Source organism: Aquila chrysaetos, chromosome 3, assembly GCF_900496995.4.
Source record: "Aquila chrysaetos chrysaetos chromosome 3, bAquChr1.4, whole genome shotgun sequence".
NCBI lineage: Eukaryota > Metazoa > Chordata > Aves > Accipitriformes > Accipitridae > Aquila > Aquila chrysaetos.
In genome coordinates this window covers 78,838,298-78,864,708 of record NC_044006.1, presented here as the reverse complement: position 1 = coordinate 78,864,708, position 26,411 = coordinate 78,838,298, and the positions used below count along the sequence as shown (strand labels likewise).

General features: G+C 63.8%; 2 protein-coding genes and 4 long non-coding RNA genes across 13 annotated transcripts; 5 read left to right on the top strand and 1 right to left on the bottom strand.

Annotated features, from left to right (window-relative positions):
• The first annotated feature begins 1,209 nt into the window (after positions 1 to 1,209).
• LOC115338993 lies at positions 1,210 to 3,064 on the top strand. 2 transcript variants are annotated; one of them, XR_003922595.2, is made up of 3 exons: positions 1,210 to 1,271; positions 1,975 to 2,129; positions 2,753 to 3,064. It is a non-coding gene; the product is annotated as an uncharacterized LOC115338993 (long non-coding RNA). The 2 variants fall into 2 exon arrangements; XR_005932060.1 differs by having other exon boundaries at positions 1,225 to 2,129.
• A 21-nt stretch (positions 3,065 to 3,085) lies between these two features.
• LOC115338994 lies at positions 3,086 to 5,470 on the top strand. Its single transcript, XR_003922596.1, has 3 exons — positions 3,086 to 3,272; positions 3,378 to 3,802; positions 3,999 to 5,470. It is a non-coding gene; the product is annotated as an uncharacterized LOC115338994 (long non-coding RNA).
• A 256-nt stretch (positions 5,471 to 5,726) lies between these two features.
• LOC115338961 (tigger transposable element-derived protein 4-like) lies at positions 5,727 to 10,527 on the top strand. 2 transcript variants are annotated; one of them, XM_030008119.2, is made up of 4 exons: positions 5,727 to 6,155; positions 6,473 to 6,599; positions 7,215 to 7,328; positions 8,262 to 10,527. In XM_030008119.2, exons 1-4 carry the CDS (start codon positions 5,742 to 5,744, stop codon positions 9,869 to 9,871), a joined length of 2,265 nt encoding a protein of 754 aa, XP_029863979.1. In that variant the 5' UTR covers positions 5,727 to 5,741; the 3' UTR covers positions 9,872 to 10,527. The 2 variants fall into 2 exon arrangements, with proteins under 2 accessions (XP_029863979.1, XP_029863978.1); XM_030008118.2 differs by having other exon boundaries at positions 6,461 to 6,599.
• A 3,409-nt stretch (positions 10,528 to 13,936) lies between these two features.
• Positions 13,937 to 16,629, bottom strand: LOC121233181. 3 transcript variants are annotated; one of them, XR_005932061.1, is made up of 3 exons: positions 16,462 to 16,629; positions 15,609 to 15,789; positions 13,937 to 14,246 (listed from the first exon to the last, which is right to left on the bottom strand). It is a non-coding gene; the product is annotated as an uncharacterized LOC121233181 (long non-coding RNA). The 3 variants fall into 3 exon arrangements; XR_005932063.1 differs by lacking the exon at positions 13,937 to 14,246 and having other exon boundaries at positions 15,609 to 15,802; XR_005932062.1 differs by lacking the exon at positions 13,937 to 14,246 and having other exon boundaries at positions 15,609 to 15,786.
• A 755-nt stretch (positions 16,630 to 17,384) lies between these two features.
• LOC115338982 (zinc finger protein 239-like) lies at positions 17,385 to 21,261 on the top strand. Of its 4 annotated transcripts, none has more exons than XM_030008178.2 (4): positions 17,385 to 18,119; positions 18,887 to 19,013; positions 19,477 to 19,581; positions 19,920 to 21,261. In XM_030008178.2, the coding sequence occupies exons 1-4, from the start codon at positions 18,111 to 18,113 to the stop codon at positions 20,951 to 20,953; spliced, it is 1,275 nt and encodes a 424-aa protein (XP_029864038.1). In that variant the 5' UTR covers positions 17,385 to 18,110; the 3' UTR covers positions 20,954 to 21,261. The 4 variants fall into 4 exon arrangements, with proteins under 4 accessions (XP_029864038.1, XP_029864035.1, XP_029864036.1 ...); XM_030008176.2 differs by lacking the exon at positions 17,385 to 18,119 and adding an exon at positions 19,184 to 19,261 and having other exon boundaries at positions 18,974 to 19,013; XM_030008175.2 differs by lacking the exon at positions 19,477 to 19,581.
• Positions 21,262 to 21,700: 439 nt separating this feature from the next.
• On the top strand, positions 21,701 to 25,173 carry LOC121233182. Its single transcript, XR_005932064.1, has 3 exons — positions 21,701 to 22,042; positions 22,356 to 22,363; positions 24,050 to 25,173. It is a non-coding gene; the product is annotated as an uncharacterized LOC121233182 (long non-coding RNA).
• The last annotated feature ends 1,238 nt before the right edge of the window (positions 25,174 to 26,411 follow it).

Below are 26,411 nucleotides of genomic sequence, written 5' to 3'. Positions count from 1 at the left end.
GCAGGGGGTCACGGGCAGATGGGGAGGCATGAGGCTGCCTGCAAAACCGAGGGGGGTTTGCTCCTTCTCGATGAGATCATAGGAGTGTGAATGTTTGCAGTATGTCTCTTTATGCTTGATGAAATGCTTCTGGCTACTGGGTCTTAAATTCCTCGTACCCTGAGCGTGCTGAAGCAGCCTGACCTGTGTACTAGAAACTGAGAAAAATAAAAATCCTCAATTCGTGCCGTCGGGATGCCCGCGTGGAGAAGCATGGAGGTCAGCATGGGTGGTACAGGCCATGGTGGGAGGAAGAGGGTTTCCAGGCTGTAGCACATCTGTCAGCCCTCGGGAAGCTCCCGTTCCCCCGGGAGCGGAGCGCGGGGGGGCTGGTGTGAAGTAGGGCAGCATATGGACCACGGCCCCCCCCTCCGGGGAGGAGGGGAGCTGGAGCAGTTCGGTACATGGCGGTGGTGCGGCGTGCTGCCATCCCACGCGAGCACGGCTGTTATAACCAGCGCCCCACCGTTCGATGATCGACGGGGGCTCTGGACCCCCACGGGGCCACACGCTGTGCGTGGCTACAGGATGATGGTGGGGGTACCTCCGGTTGTCACAGCGTGTCTTCTCCAGGTGTCTCTGGAAGGGGCTGCCTGTCTCCCGGGTCTCTCTAAGCACCCGTCTGTGGGTGAGGAGGTTTCAGGGGGGACGTTGGGGGTCAGTGCCTGGTGGGGTCCCTGCTCCAGCCGGTGCTGCCCACCCAGTGCCCTCCCCTGGCTGCCTGTGCCTGGTGGGACTGCCACGCTCTGCGGGGCCGTCTCCCGGGGGGTCCCTTCGTCCAGCGCTGGCTTGCTTTTGCGGTGGGCTTGGTCCTCTGGCCTCGGCAGATGCTCCTCTGCTCCAGCAGCACAGGACGGGGGCTCGTCTGCGGTGGGCCCGGACCAAGGGCCCCCCCACCTGTCTGTCTGTCCATGCCTTGGTCAGTGTGTCCAGCCCTGTCACCCTGGGAGTCCAAGGGGTCCTCGGCACCATGGGTTGGGGGCTGCGCCCAGACCCCCTCCGATGTGGCCATGCCCAGGAGCCCGCGGCAGAGGCAGCCGGTGCCAAGTGTTGGCAGAGCCTGGCACCGGGCATCACAGGACAGGGCTCTGCAGCAGCACGGGCACGGTGCCCGTGGGGAGGAGCGTGCCGAAGCACGTTCCTTGCGAGGCTGCCGACCCCCCCCCAGACCCCGTGGGACTCGCCGTGGCAGGAGGAGCCGGGTGAGAGGGGCCCTGGCCACCTGGGAGCTGGTGGGTGGACGGACCCGGCGGGGGCTGGCACGGAGGGTCCCTGTGCCGCTGCGGAGGCAGCAGGGAGGGAGCTGCAAGGGATCAGCCCTGGGCGAGGGTCCTCATCTCTCCCAGGGTCTGGGGGGGGGTCTGCAGCCACCACGATGGGTGGACCATGCTCTGGGCACAGGCAGCTTCAGCTCTCTCGGCGTTGCCTCCTCGGGCTGCGGTTGCTCCAGCTCTGGTGGGTCCCAGGTTGTGCAGCCCAGGCGCGGTCAGAGCGAGGGGCTGGTGCTGGGGGAGATGCGGAGCCTCCCGCCATGGGGGGGTGACCTCAGCCTTGCCCGGGAGCCGGCTCTGTGGCCGGGCAGGCGCTGCCGTGGCCAGTGCCCACCCGGCACGGATCCCTTGGCTCCAGACCGGGTGCGGTGCGGGTCGACGGCGTGGAGGTGTGCACCACGGGCACGGGCACGGACACGACCGTCATCAACACCAGCGTCGGCCAGCAGTCCTCGCTGTCCTACCTGGTCACTGCCGCGAGGTCCTGGTGGCGGCTGCAGCGTGGACCGGGCCATGCTGGGGGTGGTTGTGGGGCTGGTCTGTACAGACTGGGCTATACTGGACCATACTGGGGGTGGCTGTGGGGCTGGTCCGTACGGACTGGGCCATGCTGGGCCTTTGTCCCCAGGCTGGCTTTGTCCCCAGGCTGGCTTTCCTCACACAGTTTGTCACCTCTGGAGACTTCTGTGTCCTGAGCACGAAGCACGGCTGCGGTTGCTGGGTGGATGCGAGCGGCACCAGGGGCTTTCCTGGGGGACCGGTGACTCGGTGACCCACAATGTGCAGTGCAGAGCCCGGGGCAACTCCCTTCTTCTGAGGGTAAAGGAGGAGAGGGGTCTGCGGTTCGCCCCGCGTGGGGCTGGGGGCCGCGGCGGTCCGGAGGGAAGTCTGGGAAGGGAGCCTGCCTGGCGCGGCGTCCCCTCACCGCGTCCCGTGGGTCCTGCTGGCCCTGCTCCTCAACCTGGCCAGCACAGTCGCAGCGGCTGTGGCCGTGGTGGTGGCCGTACCCCACGTCCTGCGGGGGGATTCCAGCGCCGGGGGGTGCGGTGCCACCCCCAGCCCGGCTGCCCCCGCCGAGCAGCAGCTGTGCCGGGAGGAGATGCAAGTTCTGGAGGTGAGCGGGGTGGCCGGGGTGCAGGGGGGAGTTTCTTCCCCAGGTGGGAAGCTGGGGAAGGGCCTTGCTGGGAAGAAAATACTGGGAAAACTGGGGGGGGGATGGGCTCTGCGCCCCTCAGCTCCCAAAGCACCCCAGGGGCAGGACTGCCAACCTGCCTCTCCCGTGGCCACATTCCCAGCCTGCTGCCGGCACAGGGGCGGCCGGGCTTCGCTTCCCCAGAGATGGGGCTATGCCAGCCACGCCGCCACGCTCTCACACCCGGCGTGAGCCCTCCTCACCCTGCGCTCCTCCTCACCTGCTCCTTTATTTTGTATTTTAATGCCAGACCTGCAGACGTGGCTCTTGACCTTCCCCAGGCCCGGAGCCAGCACCGCTCTAATCGAAGCTCGCCGTTTCTGCCCCAGTTCGTCAGCGGGTGCCTGTGCTCCCTGGCACAGCATGGCACGGCACAGTGTGGTACTGCACGGCACGGCACAGGGCAGCTGCTTCACTGGCCGACCACAGCTGCTGGGTGGGTGCACAGGGGTGGGGATTTCTCACGTGTAACGACAGCAGCAGAAGTTTGGCATCTTGCAGGGGTGTTTCAGCTGTCTGTGAAATTTCCATTCTCTTTTGCAGAAAAAAGAAAGGAAAAAGCCTTTTCTGTGTTTTCAGCGTTTCTGGCAGTGTCACAGCTCCCGCACGTGCAGCCCCATCTCTCCCCGTGCGTGCTCTGCGCCCACAGCAACCCCCCGCCACCGCGGGCAGGGGAGGGCAGAGGGATAGTGGGATGTGACACGGGGGGGGCCACATCCTTCTCCCCACCCTGAGAAGGTGGCCTGGACTGCCAGGAGCATCAGCAAGAGGTCTGTGCTGGCCCCCACAGCCTCACATGGGATGGGGGAGAGAAAGGGATGCGGGATGCACCGGGGCAGTGGTTCCCAGCCCAGGACGTGTCCCTGTGCCAGCAGGTCTGCGGGTTGCAGTGCGGAGAGCAGCTCTTGGCTCCCTGTGCCAGGAAAATCCTTCACTCGGCACCTCCCGCGCTGCGCCAAGGGGAGGTGATGTCCTCGGCACCGGGGGTGTTCACGGCTTCCCCATCTGCTGGGCTCCTCTCTGGCTTCTCTCCACCCTGGGGATTTTGCGGCGGTCCTGGCGCCCGGCGGAGCGCTGCCGGCTCTCTGCCAGTGTGCCTGCAGCCCGGCAGCACCCAGCCCTGCCAGGCTCTGCCCGCCAGGCCCTGGGCACCAGGATCCTCCACATCCATCTGCAGCTCTGGGAAAAACCCCCTTCATCCCAGGCTGCCAGCGCAGGTCTCGCAGCTATAAGCTCTGCAGCAGCCCTGGCCCCCCCCGCAGCCAGGAGATGCCCGTGGCTCCGGGCGAAGGAGGGACAGGTTGGTGATGGGGGGCAAAGGCTGAGCCTGGCTGGTGCTCCCTCCTGGGGACCAGGGCCGTCTGCCCGGCATGCTCCTGGGACACCAGTGCCAGCCCTGAGGCCGGCACAGGGAAGGGCTCCTGCTGTCCCCATGCCACAGGCGACCTGACAGGTTCAATTATATTTTTCCACCAACCTTAAATTTATGATTTCAGGGATTAGTTTAATTTAGCGCCTGGAACATCGGGACGGGGGATCGTGCAGGGTGAGTAATTGCGAGGACAGTGCATCTGCTAGCAGCGCAGTTTTAGGCGCTGTTTCATTAGTGGTCCCTGCACGTCGTTATCTCGGCTGCGTGCCAGGCACATGACGGGAGGGACCACAGCCCGCTCCGTCCTGGTCAAACCTGCCACACTGAAACCCAGGGGTTTGCAGGGTTTCTCAGCAGTTTTCCTCCCAGAGTTATTTATATTTGTCCATGTTTCCACCTGCAAGACCTCTGGGAAGCTCGTTCCTTCCCAGCCTGCGGCAAGAGAGGAGCCTTCGTGTTTGTCCTGCCTGTGCCAGTTACCGCTGTGGTTTGCCCTTGTCAGTGGGCTGGAGCCCAGTGAGTGCCGGGGGAAAGCCAGGCTGGCTCCTGCCCCTCCTGTGGGGTGGCCGGAGACTCCCCAGGCTCTGCCATGTGTCCCTGCAGCCGGTGGGTCTGTCACCCTGCGGGACACGTGGCGGAGGCGTGGGGCCCCCCTCCCCGCACTGTGGGTGCCCGGGGTCTTCTGCAGTACCTGCGTCCCCCCGGGGCTCCCACATCCCGAGCCCCTTTGCTCCTTTCCCCCACCCGCTTCTGCTCTAGAGAGGCAAAACTCTGTGTAAAAGCCTCTCAAGACACAAGTTTCTCACAAATTCTGCCTGAAGTCTGGAGCCCTGTGCCTTGCTCTCCGCTGCCTGGGGTGTTTGCATGTTTCTGCTCCCCGCTCCTTTGTGCAAGTATTGCAGGTTTTTTGCCTTCTGCACAGCCCTCCTTGCTTCCCCAGGGCTGCTGGGCTCATTAATTTCCCTCTCATTACGGCTCTGAATACCTCCCAGGCAACATTTTTAGATGTTTGACCTATATGCAGATGATTTATTTTCCTGTGCGATGCCAGCCCGAACGGCAGCGTCCCTCCTCGGGGAGGCGTGAGGCTCCCGGGGCTGTTCCCTTGGCTGCAGGGAAAGGCACGTACGTCCCTTTCTGCCCTGCCGTGCCCCAGCTCTGCACCCTGGTCCCGGGCTGCTGTGAGTCCTGGGGCTGCCCGAGCCCGGTCCCCCGGGAGGGGACAGGGGACACGGGGCACCGGGAGCCTGCCTGACGTCTCTGCCTGAGCCGAGGCGCTGGGATGCTGTGGGTGCTGTCCTCCCCTCGCTGCCTGCTTCTGCCCATTGCAGAGTTGCCGGTAAAAATGGGAAGGGAAGCGGCAAACAGCTCTCAGGGGCGCAGGGGGAATGTGTATGGCCCTTCCTGGCTCTCTGTCCGGGTAAACCTGCCCCGTGCCCTGGCCGGGGGGGGCTGTAGGGGACGGTTCTCTGCTGAGCCCACCTGGAGCTCTGGCACAGTCCCAGCTGGGCCTTGGTCCCTCTCCCGGGTCTCGGCTCACCCTCGAGGCGCAGACCCCGGGAGCGGGGTACGGTGCTGCCAGCCCAAGGCTCGCCCCATCCCAGCCGGGCTGGACTGTCCTCGGGCTCAGGGGCAGCGTGGCCCTGCCCGGGGGTCGCCTCTCTGCAAGGGGTGAGTGGTAAGGGGGACGGTCACCACAGAGGGGCCTTGCGCCAGGGCAGGGGGGGTCTGTGGGACCCCTGGGGGGGGTCAGGGCTTTGGGGTATCGGGACTGTGCTGTGCGTGGCACCGCTGGGCACCAGAGCCGGCCGGGGCTGGTGGAGGAGTGGGACCCCTGATCGGCAGGAGGTCCCCCCCTCGTTGTGGGATGAACATGGCTGCCAGGGCTGGGGGTGCTGGGGGGGGGGTTGCCGGGGAGGATGAGGGCAGCAGGCTGGGGCTGAGCCAGGACGGGGCCCCGGGGTGCCCCTTCCCCAGCACCCACCGGGACTGCGGCTGCCGGCCGGCCGCGGGTGGGGATGCCCCCCCCGGGGCTGCCGTCACCCCACCACCGGGCGGCCCTGGCACCCCGGTAACAGCCCCCACCCCCCCCCGCGGGACCCCGGCACCCCACGGCACTGACACTCCTGCGCACCCCCAGCACCCCCCCAGCACTCCCGGCCCCCAGCACCGCTCCCGGTGCCCGGCTGGGCCCCCCCCCCCCCGCAGCTCCCGGACGGCGCCTCCTCCCCGCGCCGGGCGGCGGCTCCGGCGGAAGATGGCTGCGGGCACCGCGCCGCAGGTAGGGCCGGGCCGGGGGGGGGGAACGACACGGGAGCGGGGCCGGGGAGGACCGGGCCGGGGCCGGGGGGACCGGGGCCGGGGCTGGGGCGGGGGGGGGGGAGCTGCCGGGGTGCGGGGCCGGGGTCGGCGGCGGGCCCGGCCCTTTGTCTGAGCCCCGCTCGGCGGGGACGCGGCTCCGCGCCCTCCCTTTGTCCGCCGCCGGCTCCCCCGACCGCCCCCGGTCGTCTCCAACCCCGCAACCCCGGCCCCGCAGCCCCCCCTGCCCGGTGTCCGGGGCGGGCGGGCCGAGCCGGGCTGGCGCAGGCTGTTTTCCAGGAGCCGGTGACCTTCGAGGACGTGGCCGTCCACTTCTCGGCGGAGGAGTGGAGGGGGCTGGCGGGCTGGCAGAAGGAGCTCTACAAGGAGATAATGATGGAGAACTACCAGCTGATCGCATCCCTGGGTGAGAGTCCCCCCCGCCCCGTCCTGTCCCACCCCATCCCCATCCCATCCTGCTCCCCCCCCCATCCCACCCCAGGGACCCATCCCGGCGCTGGGGGGATGTTGTGTGCCCCACATCCAGCCACCCTCTGACCCCCCCGCCTCTGCTTCTGGGCCCATTTGGGGGGCTGCTGTTAAACAGCCCCTCCTGGAGCCGGGATTGCGGGAAGGAGCCAGAGGCTGGTGGGGATGGAGCAGGGGTGGTGGCGGTGACCGGGGGGGATGAGGTGTGGCAGGGACGTGGCAGAGGGGTGTCTCAGGGGAGTGAGGAGGGGGGCTGGGTCCCACAGGGGCTGCCCCACGGCTCTCCCCTGCCCCGGGCAGCTCCCCCCGTGCCAAGCATGAGGCACCCCGGGGTCTCCCCAAAGTGCCCGGGCAGGAGAGTGCCGGGGGAGAGGCTGGCGCAAGCAGTGCGGCCGCCCGTGGGGGCTGCAGGGGAGTCTGGCTGCTGTGTCGGGGGCCGCAGGGTGGAGGGGACCCCCCCACTCCCACTGGGGACATCGGAGCGGTATGGCCGCGGTGCCAGGGTCTCCGCAGCACCTGCCTGCGCGGAGCTGCCCCTCTCTTCCCGGAGCAGGCTCGTCTGGCCCCAAGCCGGAGGTCATCCAGAAGCTGGAGCGAGGGGAAGAGCCACATCTGGGGGACCCCCCAGCTGCCCCCATGGGAGGGACCCCGCAAGCCCCCGGCACAGGTGAGTGGCACGCCTGCCCTCACTGCCCACCCGGCTGTGGACCCAGCAGGTCTGTGGCGAGGGCAGGAGGGTGGCGAGCTGGTGGGTCAGGGTCGAGGCGGTGTGAAGCCGGAGCGGGCACAGGGGAGCAGGGATGCAGCCGCGGCACCTTGGCTCTGAGCAGCTCCCGAGGGAGAGAGGAGGGGTGGGAGCTGACCTTGTCCTTGGCCAGCGAGGGGGATGCGTGCCACCCTGGCAGCGCCGGTGTGGAAGGGAGGTCACCCCACGGCACTGGGGGTCTCGTGCAGAGCCGTGCCCAGCTGAGCAGAGGTGTCAGCAGCTCCCCGGCTGTGCCTGAGAGCGGCCCAGGGGCAAGCCCCACAGCTCGTCGGGGTAATGGTCTGTTCTGGGAGCGACGCTCGGCGGCCCCGAGCCCTGACCACTTTCCTGACCCTTCGCCTCTGCATCTAGCACTGCAGGCCCAACTCTGCCCATGAGCCCCCGGCTCACCTCCTTGGACCCTTCCCCGCCTTTCCATGCACATCTTGGTGCGGGAGGCTGAGTCCTGCCCGGAGGAGCGCTGCCGGGGTGCCGTGCCAGGGCCCACTGCTGGCAGATCCAGCTGCCAGCCCCAGCCCTCGCAGCGTGGGGGTCCGGCGGGGCCGGGGGCTGGTGCTGCGGCTCTCCTCACTGTGCCAGAGGGGCTGGGGGCTCCTGCCTGCAGCACAGGGAGCTGCCTCTGCCTTTCTCCAGCTGCCTGTGTGCCTCGGTTTCCCCATTCGCAAATGGGGACAGTGGTATTCACCCCCCTCCCGGGGGGGCTGAGAGCAGAAAGGTCCTTGCAGGGGTCTTTGCAGGGGGCCCGGAGCTGGGGGTCTCGGAGGGGGTCTGGGAGGTCGAGGGCAGCGAGGCTCTGCGCCTGCCGCAGAGACCGACCCGGGATGTCTCTTGTAGCCGACTCCCGCAGGCGCCGGCTCTCCGGCTGCGCCGCCGCTGCCGCCACCTGCAAGAGGAAGGAGCTCTCCCTGGCCGACCGGGTGAAGCTGCTGCAGGCGCTGGAGTCACCCTCTGCCTCCCTCTCCAGCGTGGCCAAGCTCTTCGGCATCTCCAAGAGCCAGGCGGGCAGGATCGGCCGGCGCCGCGAGCAGATCCTGGCCGACTGGCACACCAACGCCAACCCGCTGCGCAAGCGCAAGCGGGAGGGCAAAGGGGGAGAGGTGGAGGACGCGCTCTTCACCTGGTTCCAGCAGGCGCTGGCCCGCGGCGAGCGCCTCTCGGGGCCCATCCTGAAGGCCAAGGCGCAGGAGCTGGCCCTGAGCTCGGGCCGGGACTTTGAGGCCACCGACGGCTGGCTGTGCCGATGGAAGACCCGCCACAACATCGTCTTCAAGCGGCACCAGGGCGAGAAGGTGGACGTGGACATCGGCGGCGCCCAGAGCTGGGTGAGTGAGGTGCTGCCCGCCCTTCTGGCCGGCTACCGTGCCCAGGACATCTTCAGCGCAGAGGAGACGGGGCTGCTGTACCGTGACTACCCGGAGCGGGCACAGGCCCCCGGGGACCTCCGGGGCCTGGGCGGCAAGAAAGCCAGGGACCGTGTCTCCGTCCTCTGCTGCACCAACCACACCGGCACGGAGAAGCGGCGCTTGCTGGTGGTGGGCAGGAGCTGGCGGCCGCGCTGCCTGCCCAAGGACCCGCGCGCGCTGCCGGTCACCTACGCCAGCTCGGCCAACGCGTGGGTGACGGCGCGCATCTTCCAGGAGTGGATCCTGCGGTGGGACCAGGAGCTTCGCCGCCACCGCCGCAGGGTCGTGCTTTTCGTGGGTCGCAGCAGCGCCCACCCCCCCGAGCTGAGGGCCAAGCTGCGCAACATCAGACTGGTTTTCTTCCCCCCCGACACCTCCAGCATCACCCAGCCCATGGACGTGGGCATCATCCCCAACCTGAAGGGCCACTACCGGGCGCTGGTGCTGGCCAGGGCGGTGCAGGACCCGGCACTGGCCCGGGCGGGACGAGTGGCCGAGATCGCCGGCCGGGTGACGCTGCTGGATGCTATCTACCTCCTGCACAAGGCCTGGAGATTGGTGCAGCCGGCCACGGTGCGGAGCTGCTTCTGGAAAGCCGGCTTCCACCTGGTGCCGCTGGAGCGGTGGGAGGCCGACCTGCCGCCGCTGGCGGACGTGCCGCGGCCACCCTTCATCAGCGAGCGGGACTTCGTGGCCTTCGTCGGCATGGATGCGGCGGAGCCAGCCGTGGGCGATGCGGCGGGCGAGGATTGCTCACTGGTGCAGCGGGGCCAGTGGGTCACAGGGGCTGTGGGCAGGGAGGAGGAGGAGGAGGAGGAGGAGGAGGAGGAAGGTGAGCCAGAGACTGGGAGCCCCGTCACAGCTACCGAGGCGCTGGCCGGGCTGTCTGCAGCCATGAAATGGTGCCAGCTCCGCGGGCTGGTCTACCACTGGGAGCGGCTGCTGGAGACGGAGAGCACCCTGCGGATGGCCATCGTGGCCGAGGCCGCCCAGGGCGCGCTGCCAGCATGCGCCGGCTACGCGCCCGGCACGGTGCTGTAGCTGGGAGGTCGGCGCGCGCCGAAGCCTCGGTGGCCTTGCGTAGAGTAGGAGGGATGGAGGGTGCGGGATGGATCCTGCAGCTCCTTCCTGGGAGCAGCACCTTGCTGCGTCCCTCTCGCACTTCCCGGCGGCGGGGGCTGCTGCTGGCACAGGGGAGGTCCCCGTGCTCCGTCAGATCTGCTCCCAACCCAAAAGATACCCAAAGCAGGGGGGCAGGGGGGCTGTCCCCAGTGGCCTCCATCCCCAGGGTGGGGATTGTACCAAGCTGTTGGTGCTGCTTGGGATGGGGGATGAGAGACAGTGCTGCTCCGGGGTTTGTCTTAAACGCCCCAGCCCAGCCATATCATCCCAGTTGGCCCCTGCAAGGTGCCGCATCTCCCACCGGAGTGTTTGGCAGCTGCCCCTGCCTGCCCCCACGTGCTGGCAGGTTGCCCTGGGCAGGCAGGGCTGCAGGCAGGGCTGCAGGCAGCGACCGTGCTGCTGGTGAAATCCAGGCCATGCTGTGCACCCGGGGCATCCGCGGGGCCCTGGGAGCTTTTGGGCTTTCCTGTACCGCAGGGTCTGCTGCGTTCGTCCTGCTGATGTGGGATTTTCTGTGTTTACCCTCCCTCTGTCCCCCAGTGACCCCCCTGGCAGTAAAGGAGGTGCCCATCGGATGCCTTGTGGTCCCGTGCCGTTCCGGGCTGGCAGCGTGACCGGGATGTCCCCTCAGACCCCACCGGTGCGAGGCCGTGCAGGGACATGGACGTGCCACCCAGGGACAGCACAGCCCTGTCCCCGGCTGCAGGGGTTGCTGCAGGTCCCGTAACACCCTGAGTTTCCAAGGGAATTTGGGTGCAGCAATGGCTGCGGGTGCAGGGGGGGTGCCTGGCTCCGGCCTTCTCCCTGCTGCCCATGGCGCTGGGGCCCCGTGCATGTCTGGGGGCCGACGGCGCTGGAGGCTGCCGATGGGCCTCTCTCCGGGAGCCGCTGCAGCCAGGCATATCCGCAGCCGGCACATGGGTTCCCGGAGAGGCCTATCGGCAGCCTCCAGCGCCGGCGGCTTCTGCTCCGGGCCTGGAAGTGCCGCTTCCCACCGACACTTCTGTGCCCGAGTGACTGCAAACCATCTCCCTGCCTCCTCCGGGAGCAGAGGCTGTCCCTCAGCCGTCCCCGGATCCGACCCTCGCTGTGGCCCCGGGACTGTGGATGCACCATGTGCCGCAGGCTCACCCCGGGGTGCCGCAGGCTCACCCCAGCAGCCCGAGGGGGGCTGCGACTTCTTGCCCCCTCCCGCCCCGCAGAGCCACCCCTCGCTGCAGCGATTCCCAGCCCCGGTGCTGGGAACGCACCGTCCCAGGGTCCCCCCACCACAGGGACACCCCTCCCTGCCTGGGGGGCTGTGAGAAAGGAGTGGGCCTGCAGGTGCCAGCCCCCACGGCACGGCTGCAGCCCGGGTTGTGCCGCAGAGGGGACGGGCTGCGCCGGTGCTTCCCCGTGGGGACTTCCCACCCCAATGCCCACACGTGCCCCAGGGGCGCCGGGAAGCCCAGGGGCTGGGGGGGGGGGGGGGGCTTGGGCTTCCCACAGCGGGGCCGGGGGCTGGCTTGTGAAGCCCGGGGGGGGGGGTGGTAGCAGATCCCCCCTCTCCCCGGTCCGCTGGGTGAGCCGTGGGGCACTGGCTGCCTCCCCCGGCACTGGGGCCATTCCCTCTCACTGGGGTCTGTCCCCACACCGTGGGGACGGTGCCCGGGGCGGCACAGAGGGGTCCTGCCGCGCTGGCACGCTGCGGGCAGGGCTCAGCTGGCTCAGGCTGCGCTCGGGGCTGAAGGAGAAGACCCATGGTGGCACCAGTGCCGTGCCAAGCCTGCGGTGACACCTCCCTCGGCTTGGAGATGCACTAACGCAGCCTCCGCTCCACCGGAGACCGGCCAAAGCAGGCAGAGGTCTGCCCGTAGTGTCCAGTGCAGGCAGCACGACGAGTTCTTTGCTAACACAAGGTCGGCGTGGCGTGGGCTGCCTGTGTCCTGCCTGCCCTGAGCAGGACCTGCTTTCTGCAGCAGCGCCGGGTGGTGTTTGAGGAGGTGGTTCCTCACGGAATGGGCAGAGCTGGCAGAAGGGCGAAGGAGCTTCTCTGGGATGTGGCAATGGAGAAAGACCACCTCACGGCCCGAGAGCGCTGGAGAGGGGGTCCCTCCACCGAGGGGGCAGAGGAGCAGGGGCCAAACCTCGCTCTGCCTGGAGAAGTTCCCGCCTGCGTTTCCCCCAGATTCGGGGTTGACGTGCGGAAACAGGCTCCACAATCAGTGAGATTGTAAAGTAGGTATGTTTATTCAGCGCTGGGCAGCACGGGGCGGGGGGGGTAGTCCCACCAAAGTCGTGCACGCCCGACTCAGCAGTTCGTTTCAAGTTTATACAGTCAAGTGTTACATATTCACAATATGCCTATACATATGCATGACCTGTCCCCGCTTCATATTAAAATTAGCTCCGAGAGGTCATTTCTGTAGTCTCCTCTCAACTGCGCTTGCGCAGTGCCTCTTTATGGTGGTCGTCTGGTGGTCGCAGAGATGAAGATAGATGACTCTGTCACTGCTAGTAACCTCTTTTCTTGCGCAGGCTCAGTGATTTCTTGGTATTCACCCAAGCCGCAAGACCAGTCTTGGCTGGCTCTTGAGGCCAGCTCCTGCTTCTTATCAGGAACTGTCTCTACCTTATTGGCTGGTTCTTAGGACCAGCTCTTCTTATCAAGGACTGTCTCTATGTCAGCTAATTTCAACAATGTAAGCGCTAAACATCATCTTTCATCCCCCTTTATTATGTCTACTGAGATTCTTTTGACTCCCCTTGTCTCAGTCCCCCCTTTTCTAGAAAATAGTAAATTCTTTTACTATATCTAATCCTAGTACTTCTAATACATTATTTCCCTATCTAGCATCTTCTCAAAGTATTTGTTGGTCTCGAGTTTTTGTCGTAACCGATTCTTTTTCCATTCACTGTAAGAGTCTCCTGTACTCCTACAGCACAAAAAGCCACATTGAACCACAGACCAAGAGAGCCAAGAACCACAGACAAGAGAATAATGATTATTATAGTGACAAACAATTGCTTCAACCATGTCAAATTTGGCAACCAGGAGGTTAATTTTTCTAATATGTCTGTCAAGTCCCAAGAAGTGTCATCTTGGGAAGCTTCATGTAGTATTCTAGTCTTCTCCCATATCTCTTCAAGATCTGTTTCAGTTCGTTGGTTTTGATTGATATAGGTACAGCAGGTTTGGTTTATAACTACACATAAGCCCCCTTCTTTTGCTAAAAGCATGTCCAATCCCATTCTATTTTGGAGTACTACTTTGCTTAGGGATTGTATTTCCAGTTGCAGCCCTTGAATTGCATCAATTGTAGCTTTTTCTATAACCTCTAATGTAGCAGATATATTCACGATAGCTTTCTCCAACTCGCTTACCCCTAAAGAGGGGATTAGCCATCGGACAAAACTATGGTACCTAGTACCTCGAATAATTAGTGGGTTTTCAGTCCGTTTTACACGGAGCCAAGGTGTTCTCAAAAACCCTTGGGGAGGTGAAGCTCCCTCGAATATACTGGTCTGAGGTGCAAGGTACCCCCGAACACAGTGTCCCTTCCAGTTCTGGGGTAAACTCTTTCTGGCCCTGCCATCCCCACAGAGCCACCAGTATCTGGGCCCTGTGTTGCATCTTGGACCGAGATGTGTCTCCCTTCTGTCTTGTTCTTGCCCCTTCTTTTCTGGCCCCCTCTTTGGTTTCTGGATATAATAGAAACTGATAGTTAAGTTCAGTCCAAGACGTTCTAATTCTCCTTTATCAAAAGTTCCCAGATTTTCCGCAAGGCTACAATTATCCATGTCTCCCCAAATATTATCAGTAATATTTAAGCAACGGCCAGTAATTAAGACCTCTTTAGGGTCAGGTACCTCCAGATCAAAGCTGGGTTCCCGCTGGGTATTTCCCTTTCCATAAAGGCATAATCCATTCCTGTCTGGCCCATCTTTAATAAGAGATGTCCAATTTGTGGTTGGGACTCCTAGAAAGGGGAGTTCCATGTTCCCCTGAGGAAGGGGATTACATACCCAACAATCTGATAAATTTAGTACTTTCAAGATACTCTCTGTCATATTTAAATAAGTATTTCGATCCCAAGCCTGCCCCTTGGGCAAGGTCCAACTCAGGAGCATGACAATCAATGTCTTACAAATTTGAGCTTCAAAGGTCCCTTTTCTTGTGAAGTCCATTGTCCTTTGGGTGCCTTCTTCACCCTAGTGTGATGGATCCAGGCGCTCCGTTCCTTGATCCTAATCGCGGTGAAGGAGGTAAGTAATACTTGAAATGGTCCTTCCCACTGTGGCTCCAGAGTTTTTTCTGTAAGAGACTTTATATACACATAATCTCCTGGTTGTATATTATGTACAGGCCCATCCAAACCTCTCCCTCGAGTCCCTACCACATGCTTCCTGATTTTATTAAGTTGCTTACCTAATGCTACCATGTAAGAAGTCATAATTTCATCCCCCGCTTGTACAGACACCCCTCTCTGTATCCCATAGGGTTGTCCATACAGAATTTCAAAGGGGCTCAGTCCTTCTTTTGCCCTTGGTCTTGTTCGTATACGGAGAAGGGCTAAAGGGACAGACTGAGGCCATGTCAAATTTGCTTCTTGTCCTAATTTCACAATTTGCTGTTTAAGTGGTTCATTTTTTCCACTTGACCACTCAACTGGGGGTGATATGGAGTATGAAGCTGCCAATCTATACCTAAATGGTGGCTAATTTGTTGTACTATTTTTGAGACAAAATGTGGTCCTCTGTCAGAGGATATGGTTGCTGGAACCCCAAAACGTGGTATTCTCTCTTGTACCAGTATTTTAGTTACCTCCCGAGCTTTAGCCGTTCTTGTTGGGAATGCTTCTGGCCAACCTGAAAAGGTATCAGTTAATACCAATAAATATCGATACCCCCCTTTTCTTGGAAGTTCTGTAAAATCAATTTGCCATTGTTGTCCAGGCCCATTGCCTTTTCCAATCTGGCCCATTTCTGGCTTGGGGGTATTCTTAGGATTAGTTTGGAGGCAAAGATCACACTGTTGAGTCACCTGTCTCACCGTGGTATATAAATTTCTAGCCACAATTTCTCTTATCAAATGATTATACAGAGCCTCTGTTCCCCAATGTCTTTTCCTATGTTCCTCCCGTATCAAATGCCATAATAAGCAAGAGGGAACGATTAGCTTTCCTTGTGGGGTATGAGCCCACCCTTCTTCATTATATGACCCTTCTAAATCTGTAATGAGCTTCTGATCTTCCTTGGTGTATTCTGGCTTACCTGCTAGGGAGATCTGCCTATCCGGAATTAAAGCCCCTTCTATTTTTACCTTTGTTTTGGCCACTTGTTTTGCCTCTCTGTCCGCCAGCTCGTTCCCTTTTTCCAAATCTGAGCTCACTTTCTGGTGTGCCTTGATATGCATAATTGCTACTTTCTTAGGGAGCTGGACAGCTTCCAGTAACTTCAGAATTTCTTCTGCGTGTTTGATATTTTTCCCTTGAGAACTCAGTAGTCCTCTCTCCTTCCAAATCGCTCCATGTGCATGTACAACTCCAAAGGCATATTTTGAGTCTGTATAAATGTTCACAACTTTGCCCTGGGCCAACTCCAGGGCGCGGGTTACAGCAATTATTTCTGCCTTCTGTGCGGAAGTGTTCATGGGCAAAGCCCCCGATTCTATTACCTCTTGGCTGGTGGTGACAGCGTATCCCGCGTGTCAATTACCATTTAGGACGTAACTGCTTCCATCTGTGAACCAAGTTTCCCCATTTTCCATGGGGCTGTCTTTCAGGTCTGGGCAACTGGCGTATGTTGCTTCAATGGTTTCCAAACAGTCATGATGTACCGGTTCTCCTGTGTTCCTGCTGAGAAAAGAAGCTGGGTTAACAATGTTAGTGACTACAATCTCCACATCATCCTGCTCTACCAATATAGCTTGATATCTCAGGAATCTTTGCGGATTCCTGTCCACCTTTTGCTTCCAGTACTGCTGATACTGTGTGAGACACCAGAACAGTCATTTTCTGGCCCAGAGTAAACTTTCGGGCTTCCTGTATATTCAGTATCACAGCCGCAACCGCCCGCAGGCATCCAGGCCAACCTTTTGCAGTCGTGTCTAACTGCTTAGAGAAGTAGGCAACTGCCCGTCGATATGGACCCAGGTTTTGTGCTAATATTCCCAGGGCAATGCCCTGCTTCTCGTGGGAGTAAAGAAGAAACGGCTTACTTGCATCTGGGAGTCCTAAGGCTGGGGCTGACATCAAAGCCTTTTTCAATAGCTCAAAGGCTCGTTCGGTCTCCTTGTTCCACTCAAGGTGTTTCTGCTCAGTGGCTGTCAATGCATACAGTGGTTTAACAAGCAATCCATTATTATAGATCCACAATCAGCACCACCCCGTCTTTCCCAGAAAAGTCCCTAACTCTTTTACTGTTTGAGGTCTCCGAGTTTGACATATTGCCTCTTTATGGGCCTGTCCCAAAGTTCTTTGTCCCGCACTAATTTCATAGCCCAAATAATTCACTTTGCGTTGCATTACCTGTGCCTTTTTCTTGGATACCCAGTACCCCTGGAGTCCCAGGAAATTCAACAGACTCACCGTCCACGTCATACAATCTTTCTCTGTTTTGGTGGCGATCAGGATATCATCCACGTACTGCAACAGCTTCCCCTCCTCAGACGGGGCTTCCCAGGATTCTAAGTCTTTTGCAAGCTGACTGCCAAAAATGGTAGGACTATTCTTAAATCCTTGTGGCAACACCGTCCAAGTGAGCTGGGTCTTTCGACCACTCTTGGGGTTTTCCCATTCAAATGCATATAATAATTTTTGGCTGGCTTCATGGAGAGGGAGGCAAAAGAAAGCATCCTTCAAATCTAAAACAGTAAACCAAGTCAATTCAGGTGTTAATACAGTCAACAGGGTCTATGGGTTCGCCACTACCGGGTAAAGATCTTCAGTTATCTTATTCACCGCCCGTAAGTCTTGGACCACCCGATATGACCCATCGGGCTTCCGAACAGGTAATATAGGGATATTGAATTCAGACTCACATTCTTTTAATAATCCCAATTGCAAAAATTTTTCTATCACTGGCCGGATTCCTTCTCTGTCTTCCTTCTTTAGGGGATATTGTTTAATTCTCACCGGCTTTTGGCCTTCCTTGATCCTAACTTCAACAGGTGGAGCACTTTTCGCTCTTCCAGGTGCATCAGTAGCCCATACCCCCGGGTACACTTGGTTTAAGATGTCCTCGTTAACGCTTCCTTCCAGGGGGAGACTGGTTAAGGTTAGGCTCAATATTTGAACATATTGCTGATCTTTCACCTCCTCCACTGAGATTCTTTTGACTCCCCTTGTCTCGGGGGCGAGCCCCCCTCGAAGCCCTGGCACATGAAGTCACCCCCCCCCCCCGGCTCCTCTCCCCAGGGGATCCCCGGTCCGGGACTGACAGCGAAGCACCGGTGGGGCCGGAGCCCGCTCTGACACCAGCGGCACGAACCCCCCCCCCCGCGGGACCCGCGTGGTTCGGTGCACGGGGCGCAGGGAGCTGGGGGCGGGGAGGGAGGCGAGCGCTTCGGCTGGAGAGCGCCGCGCCACCGCGGCGCAGCGGCCACCATGCGCCGGCAGAGCCTGCCCTGCCACGGGGACCTGCTGCAACCCCAGCTCCCCGCTTCTCGGGGGGGGGGGCACGCCGCGGGGGACACCTTGCCGACCTCCCACCCGCGCCCACGGGCCTGGGGGGGGGGGGTGTCCCACAAAACGCGGGCGAGCGCGGTCGCGGAGGGCAGGAGAGGACGGCCGGTCCCGGCAGAGCGGTGCCCGCCGGACTCTCGGACGCTGACCCCTGCCCCGAGCGGTGGCATGGCGGCGGGGGGGGGGGGGGTGTCCGTTTGGAGACCCCCCCCGGGCCCTGCTCCCTCCCCTCTGTCCCCCCCAGGCAGTCAGGAGCTGCTGGCCAGCCCGGGGCTCAGCGAGCGCACCCGGGGCCGGCTCCCCGCTCCCCCCGGGGCTGACGCTCCCCGGGATTCCCGGTGCTCCCCGGGTCGACCGACCGCCTCGGTCCCGCCCCCGCCGTCCCCTTCCGGGCCCGCCCCGGCCCTGGCTCCGCCGGCGCCATCGCGGTGCTCCGTGCCGGGGCCCTTCCGGCACCCGGTGCCGCCGCCGCCGACCGCCGGCCCCGGGCAGAGATGCAGCGGGTAAGGCCGAGCGGGTCCCCCCACCCCCCCCGTACCCCCCCCACCCCGGGACCCGCCGGAGCCGGGAAGCGGCGGGGACGAGACGGGGGGAGGCCCCGGCCCCGGTCCCGGTTCCCAGCCCGGTTTCGGCGGCAGCTCGTCCGGGCTGCGCCTGAGACCCACGTCCCCGCGGGTCCGTGGCTCGGCGGTGGCTCTTGTTGCCCGTGTGCGGGGTCCCGGGAGTTGGGGGGCGGGGGGGTGGTGCGTGGTCCCGCATCGCTGTGCCAGCATGGAGACCCCCCCGGGAGCCGCCAGCATCCCCGGCTTCTCCGGTGCCCGGTGGTCTCGAGTGGGCGCGGCGGGTCGGGAAGAGGGACCGTGCCCCGTTCCGGGCGGTGCTGAGCCGGGTGTCGAAGCGTGGGCTGGATGCGGTCCCAGCCCTCTGGTCCTGCTTAGCGGGGGTGGGGGGGTCCCGTGGGCCCCCAGGCGCTGCGGCAGCCAGACCCTCGGGCCGAGGTGAGGAGCGTGGGGCTGGGGGGGGGGGACTGGGGAGCCCTGCTTTTCCCGGGACAGTCTGGGGCTCACCGTAGCCCCAGCCATCCTGCACCGATTGCCAGGGAGCCGAGCGACCCAAGGACGGGGACGTTTTGGGAACCGCGGCGTGCTACAGCTCTGTGTGCCCCCTGGGAGAAGGGGGTGACCGTGGCTGCAGACACCCCCCGTGCCCCCCTGCCTGGGGTCCAGCTGCTGGCTCCCCAGGTCCCCTCAGCCCCTACGCTCTTTTCCAGGGTGCGGTGACGTTCGAGGACGTGGCCGTCTATTTCTCCCCCGAGGAGTGGGTAGAGCTGGTGGCATGGCAGCGGGAGCTCTACCAGGAGGTGATGATGGACAACTATGACCTGATTGCCACCCTGGGTAAGGATGCACTCCTGGGGAGCCCGGGCACAGAGCCGGCAGCGCTGCCAGGCTGGGAGCACGTCCGGAGGCTCAGCCGGGGTTCCGGAGGCTCAGCCGGGGGTCCGCAGCCCGAGCCCCTCCGGCCGGCCGCGCGTGGGCAGAGCCCAACTTACCGTCTCTCCACGCAGAGCGGGGCTGCAGCGCGCCCGCTGCCCTCCCCGGCCTTGCCGAGTCCGTCCCCGGTGTGTGAGGAATAACGGCTCCAGGTACCCCGGCCCCGCCGCTCCCCACCCTGGTGTGCCCCGGTTCGCTGCCACAAGCGGGGTTGATGCCGGCAGCTCCCGAGGGCCCTGGACGCGGCAGCCCGCTGGTCCCGCTGCTCCCACAGCCGGCTTCCCCCAGGCACATCGCCACGGCCCCTGGTGACGGTGACGCTCCTTGGGCGGCTCGAGGGATGCTGAGGTTTCTCTCTCCCACACAGGCCCCGAGTCCAAGCTCACCCACAGAATGGAACCCAGGGAGGAGTCGCGTGGGGGGGTCCCCTACGGCGGGGGGGACGGCAGAGCTCCTGACGCCTCTGGCACCTGTGAGTGACTGCGGGGAGACCCCCCGCGTGGCGGGGGGGCACCGGGCTGGGAAATTGGTGCCGATTTAGTAAGTTAGAGACAGAAGCCCCGAGCGCGGTACGAGGCGGCTGGCCCCAGCCAGACCCCCACCCCAGACGAGCTCCTCCTCACCGGGTGGGTTTGGGTGTCCCACCTCGGCCCCCCAGGCCTGGTTGTCCCGTGGGTGTTGCAGGGCCGAGGGGAGGCTGCGGCGGGCGAGGGGCCGGTGCCGCGGGCACGGGGACCGTCGCGGGTCTGTGCCGGCGGTGCCCCCGTGCCGGGACGCCCCCCGCCATGACTGCACCCCTGTTCCCGACAGCTGCCTGGGGCGGGACGGCCGGCGAGGACCTGCGTGAGGACGACGACCGGGGACGCTGGGTCCCGTGCGCGTCGCCAGCCGGGGCGGCCGAGGAGCTGGGGCACCCCGTGCTCTGCTCCGGCTGCTGCGACACGGAGCCGGGGGCCTGGGCCGGGGATGCCCCCCAGGAGCTGCCGGGGTGGGAGCGGGGGGAGCAGCTGCTGGAGGTGCCCGTGGCGAGGGGTGGGGGGCTCCTCATCTGCGGCACCTGCGGGCAGAGCTTCGAGAACGAGGCCGGGCTGAGCGCGCACCAGCGCGAGCACCTGCGCCCGGCGCCCTCCTACCAGTGCGGTGCCTGCGGCAAGGCTTTCCGCCACTACCGCAACCTCCTGACGCACAAAAAGCACCGGGGCCGGCGCCGGCACGCCTGCACGGAGTGCGCCAGGACCTTCTGCTTGAAAGGGGATCTGTTGCGGCACCGGGCGAGCCACGGCGGCGAGGGCGGCTACGCCTGCCCGCTCTGCGGGGACAGCTTCCGCCACAAGCGCGACCTGCAGGCGCACCGCAAGGAGCACGCCGGCGACGCGTGCCGCAAGTGCCCCCGCTGCGACAAGCGCTTCGAGGACGAGGCCAGCCTGAGCCGGCACCGGGCCGCCGACTGCGAGGAGCGACCCTTCCTCTGCGGGCGTTGCGACCGCAGCTTCAGCTGGAAGGAGAGCCTGATCATCCACCAGCGCAGCCACGCGCAGGAACGCTCCCACAAGTGCCCCGACTGCGGCCGCGGCTTCAGCCGCAGCGGGAACCTGCTGGTGCACCAGCGCGTGCACACGGGCGAGCGGCCCTTCGCCTGCCCCCAGTGCGACAAGTCCTTCTGCAACAAGGCCAACCTCATCACGCACAAGAAGCTCCACCGGCGCTACAAGACCTTCGCCTGCTCCCAGTGCCGGCTGGGCTTCAGCTCCAAGAGCAAGCTGCTGCTGCACCAGCGGGCGCACGGAGAGGGGGACGGGGGGACCCTCAGGGCAGGGGACGACCCGACGGGCTGCCAGCAGTAGCTGCGGCCGCTCTGGACTGCGGGAGGGGGCTTATCCCTGTGTGGAGAGGCCCGGAGCATGGCAGCGGGGCAGGAGGGGCCCTCATCCTGCCCCCACAGGACACTGACTTTGCTAGTGCCTGCTGCCTCCTCCCTGGGGCTTGGCTGGGTGCACGTCCAGGACCTGTGAGCCCTGCGCTCCGCACCCCTTCAGACCTTAAAAAATCCCTCCAAGGCACTTCCCAGTTCTCCCAGTCCCACCAGTGCCCTGCCCCTGTGTGGGAGGGTATCTCCTTGTTACCGTCTGTATTTAAAGCCAGAAGACTGTGACGCGAGCGTGGGGTCTGGTCTCTTGCGGCAAAACGGAAAGGTCTCATCCTGCGCTGGGGGAGGCAGCCCAAGGGCCAGAGCCTCTCCCCGCTTCCCAGCTTTTGGCCCTTAGCCTTCCCCTCGGAGGGGTGCTGGGGGTAGGCTGGGTGACTCTGGGGGATGAACAGCACCCGGGACCCCTGTCCTGACCCGCTCCCCTGGGTGTAGCGGCGCTGCCGGGCACCAGCCGGGTGAAGCCGGGGTGGCTGCTGGGTGGCAGGGGATGGGGCCCCTTCCCCGGTTTGCCCAGCTTGGGCTGTGCACCGGTGAAACCGTGCCCGGTGCTGCGGGAGCTGTGAGCCTGGAGTTGCCTGGAGCTGGGGGGGGATGCAGAGCCTGGGGAGCCGGGACCCTGGGGTGCAGAGCTGGGGTGCAGAGCGTGCCTTTGTGCCTGGCTGGTGGGACCCCCGGTCTGCTGGAGTGTGTCCCCCATCCCACAGGGCACCCAGGGCTCAGGGCTGCCATCCCTCCCCGATGGGTCTCGGAGGGATGGGTCAGCTCCCAGGAGGTCCCTGTGGGGACACATCTGTCCCCGCACAGATGTCCCCATGCCCAGCCACGTCTGTTCGTGGGAGCTGTTTCTGCCCCGTAGCGCTGCCCAAAGCGGGGGGCGGCAGTTGCGCAGCCGGGGTGGGAGTGGGGAAGGTGCCGTGGGGCTGCGAGCGGGACCCCCCAGGCTCCTCTCCCCCATCCACTCTCCTGCCAGGGTGCTGAGCAGGGTCCCGCACTGCCGCAGGTCCCGGTGATGTTCAAGGATGTGGCCGCCTGTTTCTCCTCGGAGGAGCGGGCAGAGCTGGTGGGTTGCCAGGAGGAGCTGTCCCGGGATGTGACGAGCTGGTGGCTTTGCTCGCTGCCCGAGAGGGGTTTCCCACCACCCACGGCACTGGAGGACCCCGGGGCCCGGGAGTGTGGCGGGGGGCTGTTGGGGGGGTGCCGCCTCCTGCAGCAGCCACCACGCCGGGTTGCTCTGGAGGATGTCTGCTTGCTTTGGGAAGGCGGCTGTGCCGGGAGCGTGTGGCCCAAGTGCTGGGGATCCCCTGCTGGGTGGGGAGGAGGTGGGGGGGTCCGGCAGGGTGGTGGATGCACGGCCACGTGCCCCGCGCTGTGCACGTTGAATGCCTGGCATAGGGTGTCGTGAATGTCCCCTGTTCCTCGGGGAAAGACACCGTGATCCCCCCCCCCAGCCACGGGCACGCCAGGCTCCCAGCAGGACCAGAGTGCCCTGCCTGGGCTGGGGCGCTGCCGGAGCCCGGTGCTGGGGCTCCCGCCGGTGTCCCCCAGCCTGGTCGGGCTCCCACCACAGCCAGGGCAGGAGAGTTCGTGCTCGGAGTGCATCGCCAGAGTGAAAGATGCCAGTGCCACGGGAGCTGGCACTTTCCCACGGAGGATTTTCCTCTTGGAGGTGGTGCTGCCAGCTGGCCAGCCTCGCTGGGCTCATTGCATCCCCTCTGTGCTCATGGGCCGGTGCTTGCTGGAGCACAGCACGCTTTCTGCTGCTCCGCTGCACTGTCCCGTGGGAGGGTCATGCCATGGGGCCCACCCGTTAGTGCCTGGCCCCTTTGCTGGCCATGCCCCGTGTTTTGGGGTGCAAGCCCCTTTCTAGGAATGGCTGCGTGATGGTGCCCTGCGCTTACCCTTGTGGCCCCTGGGCTGAAAGCAGATTTCAGTGGTTGCAACTTGAGGTTCTCGGCTCTGTGTGCCGTTCGCCTCTCTCCTCCTTATCAGCTCAAGGACCCTGTCCCCGGGCAGGAGCGGGTGGCCATCGCCGCCTGGAAGCTGGCCACCCGAAGCTACTACCGCTCTGTGGCCAGCCAGTTTGGCGTGGGCAAGTCAACAGTGGGTCCGGCGGTGATGGAGATGTGGGATGCAGTCCTTAAAGTGTTTTATGCCATGTCGTGGCCATGAAGAACATCTTTCAATTAAGAGCCGCCTTTCAGAAAATGGATTTCCCAAGCTGCGCGGGGGACATTGATGCGACACACAGTCCCATCATTTGTCCTTGGGAAGGAGCCAGCAAGTACACGAACTGTGGTGGGCATCGCTCCCCGGGGGCTGCGGGGCACCGGGAGGGCTCACGAGCACCGGCGTGGGGAGCACTGCCAGGTCCAGGATGCCAAGGCGCTGGCGAGGTCGGGCGTAACGTGCTGGGCCAAGCGGGGACATTATTCTCTCCCAGTGGCGTTATTCACAGCAGTGCCTCGGTGCCCACCGTCACTCTGGGGGACCCTGCCGAACCCGCCGCCCTGGCTGGTGACACCTTATCGAGGCCACAGGAGAAGTGGAAATTCAGCTGCAGGGAGGTGATGGAGCTGAAGGTAGGCTGAAGCCTTGCTGGTGCTGCCTGCACAACCGGCTGGATGTCGTCGAGCCCAGTGCCGCCGGCGTGACGGCAGCCTGCTGCACCATCCGCAACATCTGGAGGTGAAGGGTGAACATCTGCACGGAGTGTCCCTGGGACGGGGATGTCTTGTGCTGCCGCTTCCCCCGGCAGCCCGAGAGCGCGGCTGCCAGCCGAGGCCGTGCTGCCGGAGGGGTGGGAGGGGGGGGTGCCCTCTGCGCCCGCAGCCCGGCCACCCCGCCGGCACGAAGGACTGAGCCGTCCCGGGCGCCCGACCCGTCCCTGTGCTGCTTCACCAGGACCTGCCACGTTCTTCTCAACTGCTTGGTACGTTAGTTTGAAATGGGGAGGCAGTGCCTGGGAGGGGGGACCGCTCCTCCCAGTTTTAGAGAGATTTGCCACCCAGTTCAGTTTGTGGCCAGTGTCTTTTCCCTCAAGCACCACCCAGCACCGGTTCCCCTGTCCCTGGGTAAGTGTAAGAGTCTGTTGGTGCATTGTAAGTCACAGAGCACCATGTCATCAGTGTTTTCTCATAGTTTAATAAATCCCTTTGGCAGGGGCTTGCTCTGCTGCTCTTCTGCCAGTGCAGGACCGGCTGCTTAGCCCAGCTTTACCCAGTCCTTGCCCCGGCATTGCCCAGGGAGCCCTGAATGTGTCCATTCCTGAGGGCTGGATGGACTAGATGCAATTGGACTAGATGATTGTTGTAGGTCCCTTCCAGCTGAAATTCTATTCTTCTATTCTATTCTATTCTATTCTATTTTATTCTATTCTGCCTCTGCCCCACGCTCCTGCGCTGCTGCTCGGGGTCACATCACCCAGCCCTGCTCCCGTCCTCCTCCTCACTGCCCTGCACAGTCCAGGGCTGATGGCAGAGGCTGGGCAGGCAGAGCCGGGGAGGGGGGACAGAAAATAAACAAGTCTGTGCTGCAATTTGCAACCACCTGCTATTTTTGGTACCAGCTCTTTGTCACTTGTGAAGTGGCTTCTTGGGGCTGCTGGTGCAGAGAGCTGAGAATGGCCGAGTCGAGCCGGTCTGGCAGGGGGTTTATCAAAATTTTGTAGTGAATCAAAATCAATCTGGAGGGGCCGTCCTGCGGTCGAGGTGTCTGTCCTACCAGGGCCTCTGGTGCCAGCACAGGACGCTGAACCTCCCTCCAGCTGGACAATGCTTGGAAAACCTAAGTATTTTAGAAATAGTGGAGATGAGCAGAACGTCGGGAGAGGCCAGTGAAATGCCTCCAGCCATTTGGGCAGCACCTTGCAGCCCGAGCCAGGGCAGGCAGGCGTTTGCTGCCTTCGAGGAGGAAGAGGAAGAGGAGGAAGAGGAGGAAGTGTGCCTGGTGTTGGAGGGCATGCCGGCTCCTGTGGCTCCTGCCCCCAGGCGAGGCTAACGGTGGCCGACGGCGCGCGAGGCCACCCTGCCCTTGCCCGTCACCGTTCCCAAGGACGCTTTTGGGGCTGGAGCCTGCTCTGTCCCCACCGCCCTGCGGCGCTCACGCCCGGGGGGGTGGCACCTGCACCGGGGGGGGTGGCTGGCACCCGCACCCAGCTCTTGCTGGAAGCTGCTGCGGGTGCCAGGGGACTTCAGGTGGGACCGCGGGAGGGACAGGGTTGCCTGCACCAGCCCAAATGCTGGGGCGGTTCACGCTGTGGAGACCCTGCTCAGGCGATGGCACGCCGTCACTGGAGTTAGCAGAGAGGGGGGACGGCCGGGGACAGCCAGCCAGCCTTCCCCGGGCCTGGGGGTCCGCTGCCCCTCAAGGGGCTGGTCCCGGGGGAGAGCTGGGAAGGGGAGCAGCCGCCCACGGGACACCCACCTCCGCCACCCCCCGGAGCTGCCTCTGGAGGAGCAGGCGCAGGTCCCAGGGGAATTGCCCCTGCCCTGGGCATGGAGCCGCCGGCGCTGAGCCGGGTCCCGGTCCTGGCACCCACGGTCCCAGCCGGACTCTCCTGCCACAGGCAGCGGTGCCGGGGCAGGCAGGGAGGAAGGGCAGGGCCGTGAGGAAGCGACGGTGGGACCAAATCCGGCACGACGGGGAGGAGGCGAGACCCGACAGGCATCTCACGGGCGTCACCGGCAGCGGGAGCCGGTGTGAGTCAGGGCTGGCACAGGCAGGGGCAGGATCCGGGCAGCCTGCGGGCAGCGGAGGCGGCGAAGCCTCTGGGGTAAGCTGGGTGTCAGTGGGTGCTCCGGTGGTGCTGAGGGTGGGGAGGGAGCTCTGCGGGAGGGGTATTCGTTCCCATACAGGGAGCCCAAATGCTCCCCACGCACCTTTCCGCATGCACATCCACCCTCTGCACCCCATGCCGCGCAATTCAACGCCCGGGGACACACGGGAAAGCGATGCTGCCGGTGAGGCTGAGGGCAGGCGCGGAGCTGCCGAGCCTGGGCAGCATGCCTGGGAGATGCAGCAGCCCCTGGGAGGGAAGGGACGTCTTTCCTCGGCCCTGATGCAGGACTCGAAGGTGACCACTGCGATCGACACGCAGCCTGGGAGGGATTGCATGTGCCGGGGCTCCCCGTGGGTTCATGCTGCTGGCTGCAGGCGTCATTTCGAAGCAGAGTCCCTGGGGAGGTGGCACTCTTACCCAGTGTGGTGCCACACGGCTTGTCGCGGCTGGGACAGGGCAGGAGGGTGCCATCCCCTGAAGGGGAGATGCAGACCCTTGCCTGATGGTGTGGAGGGCCCCTCTTGGTGGGTGCTGCTCCCCGTCTCTGCTTGAAGAGCCTTCGGGGGACACCAAAGCCTGAGCTGCAGCTGCGCATTGA

Excerpts from the sequence above, each read along its gene's own strand:
- LOC115338982 (XM_030008178.2), top strand. Across the intron at positions 19,014-19,476 it reads TGACCTGATTGCCACCCTGG|GCCCCGAGTCCAAGCTCACC; the intron begins GTAAGGATGCAC and ends TCTCCCACACAG. Across the intron at positions 19,582-19,919 it reads TCCTGACGCCTCTGGCACCT|CTGCCTGGGGCGGGACGGCC; the intron begins GTGAGTGACTGC and ends TGTTCCCGACAG.
- LOC115338961 (XM_030008118.2), top strand. The coding sequence starts at position 5,742 with ATGAACATGGCTGCCAGGGCTGGGGGTGCTGGGGGGGGGGTTGCCGGG. Across the intron at positions 6,156-6,460 it reads CTGCGGGCACCGCGCCGCAG|GCTGTTTTCCAGGAGCCGGT; the intron begins GTAGGGCCGGGC and ends GGGCTGGCGCAG. Across the intron at positions 6,600-7,214 it reads CCAGCTGATCGCATCCCTGG|GCTCGTCTGGCCCCAAGCCG; the intron begins GTGAGAGTCCCC and ends TTCCCGGAGCAG.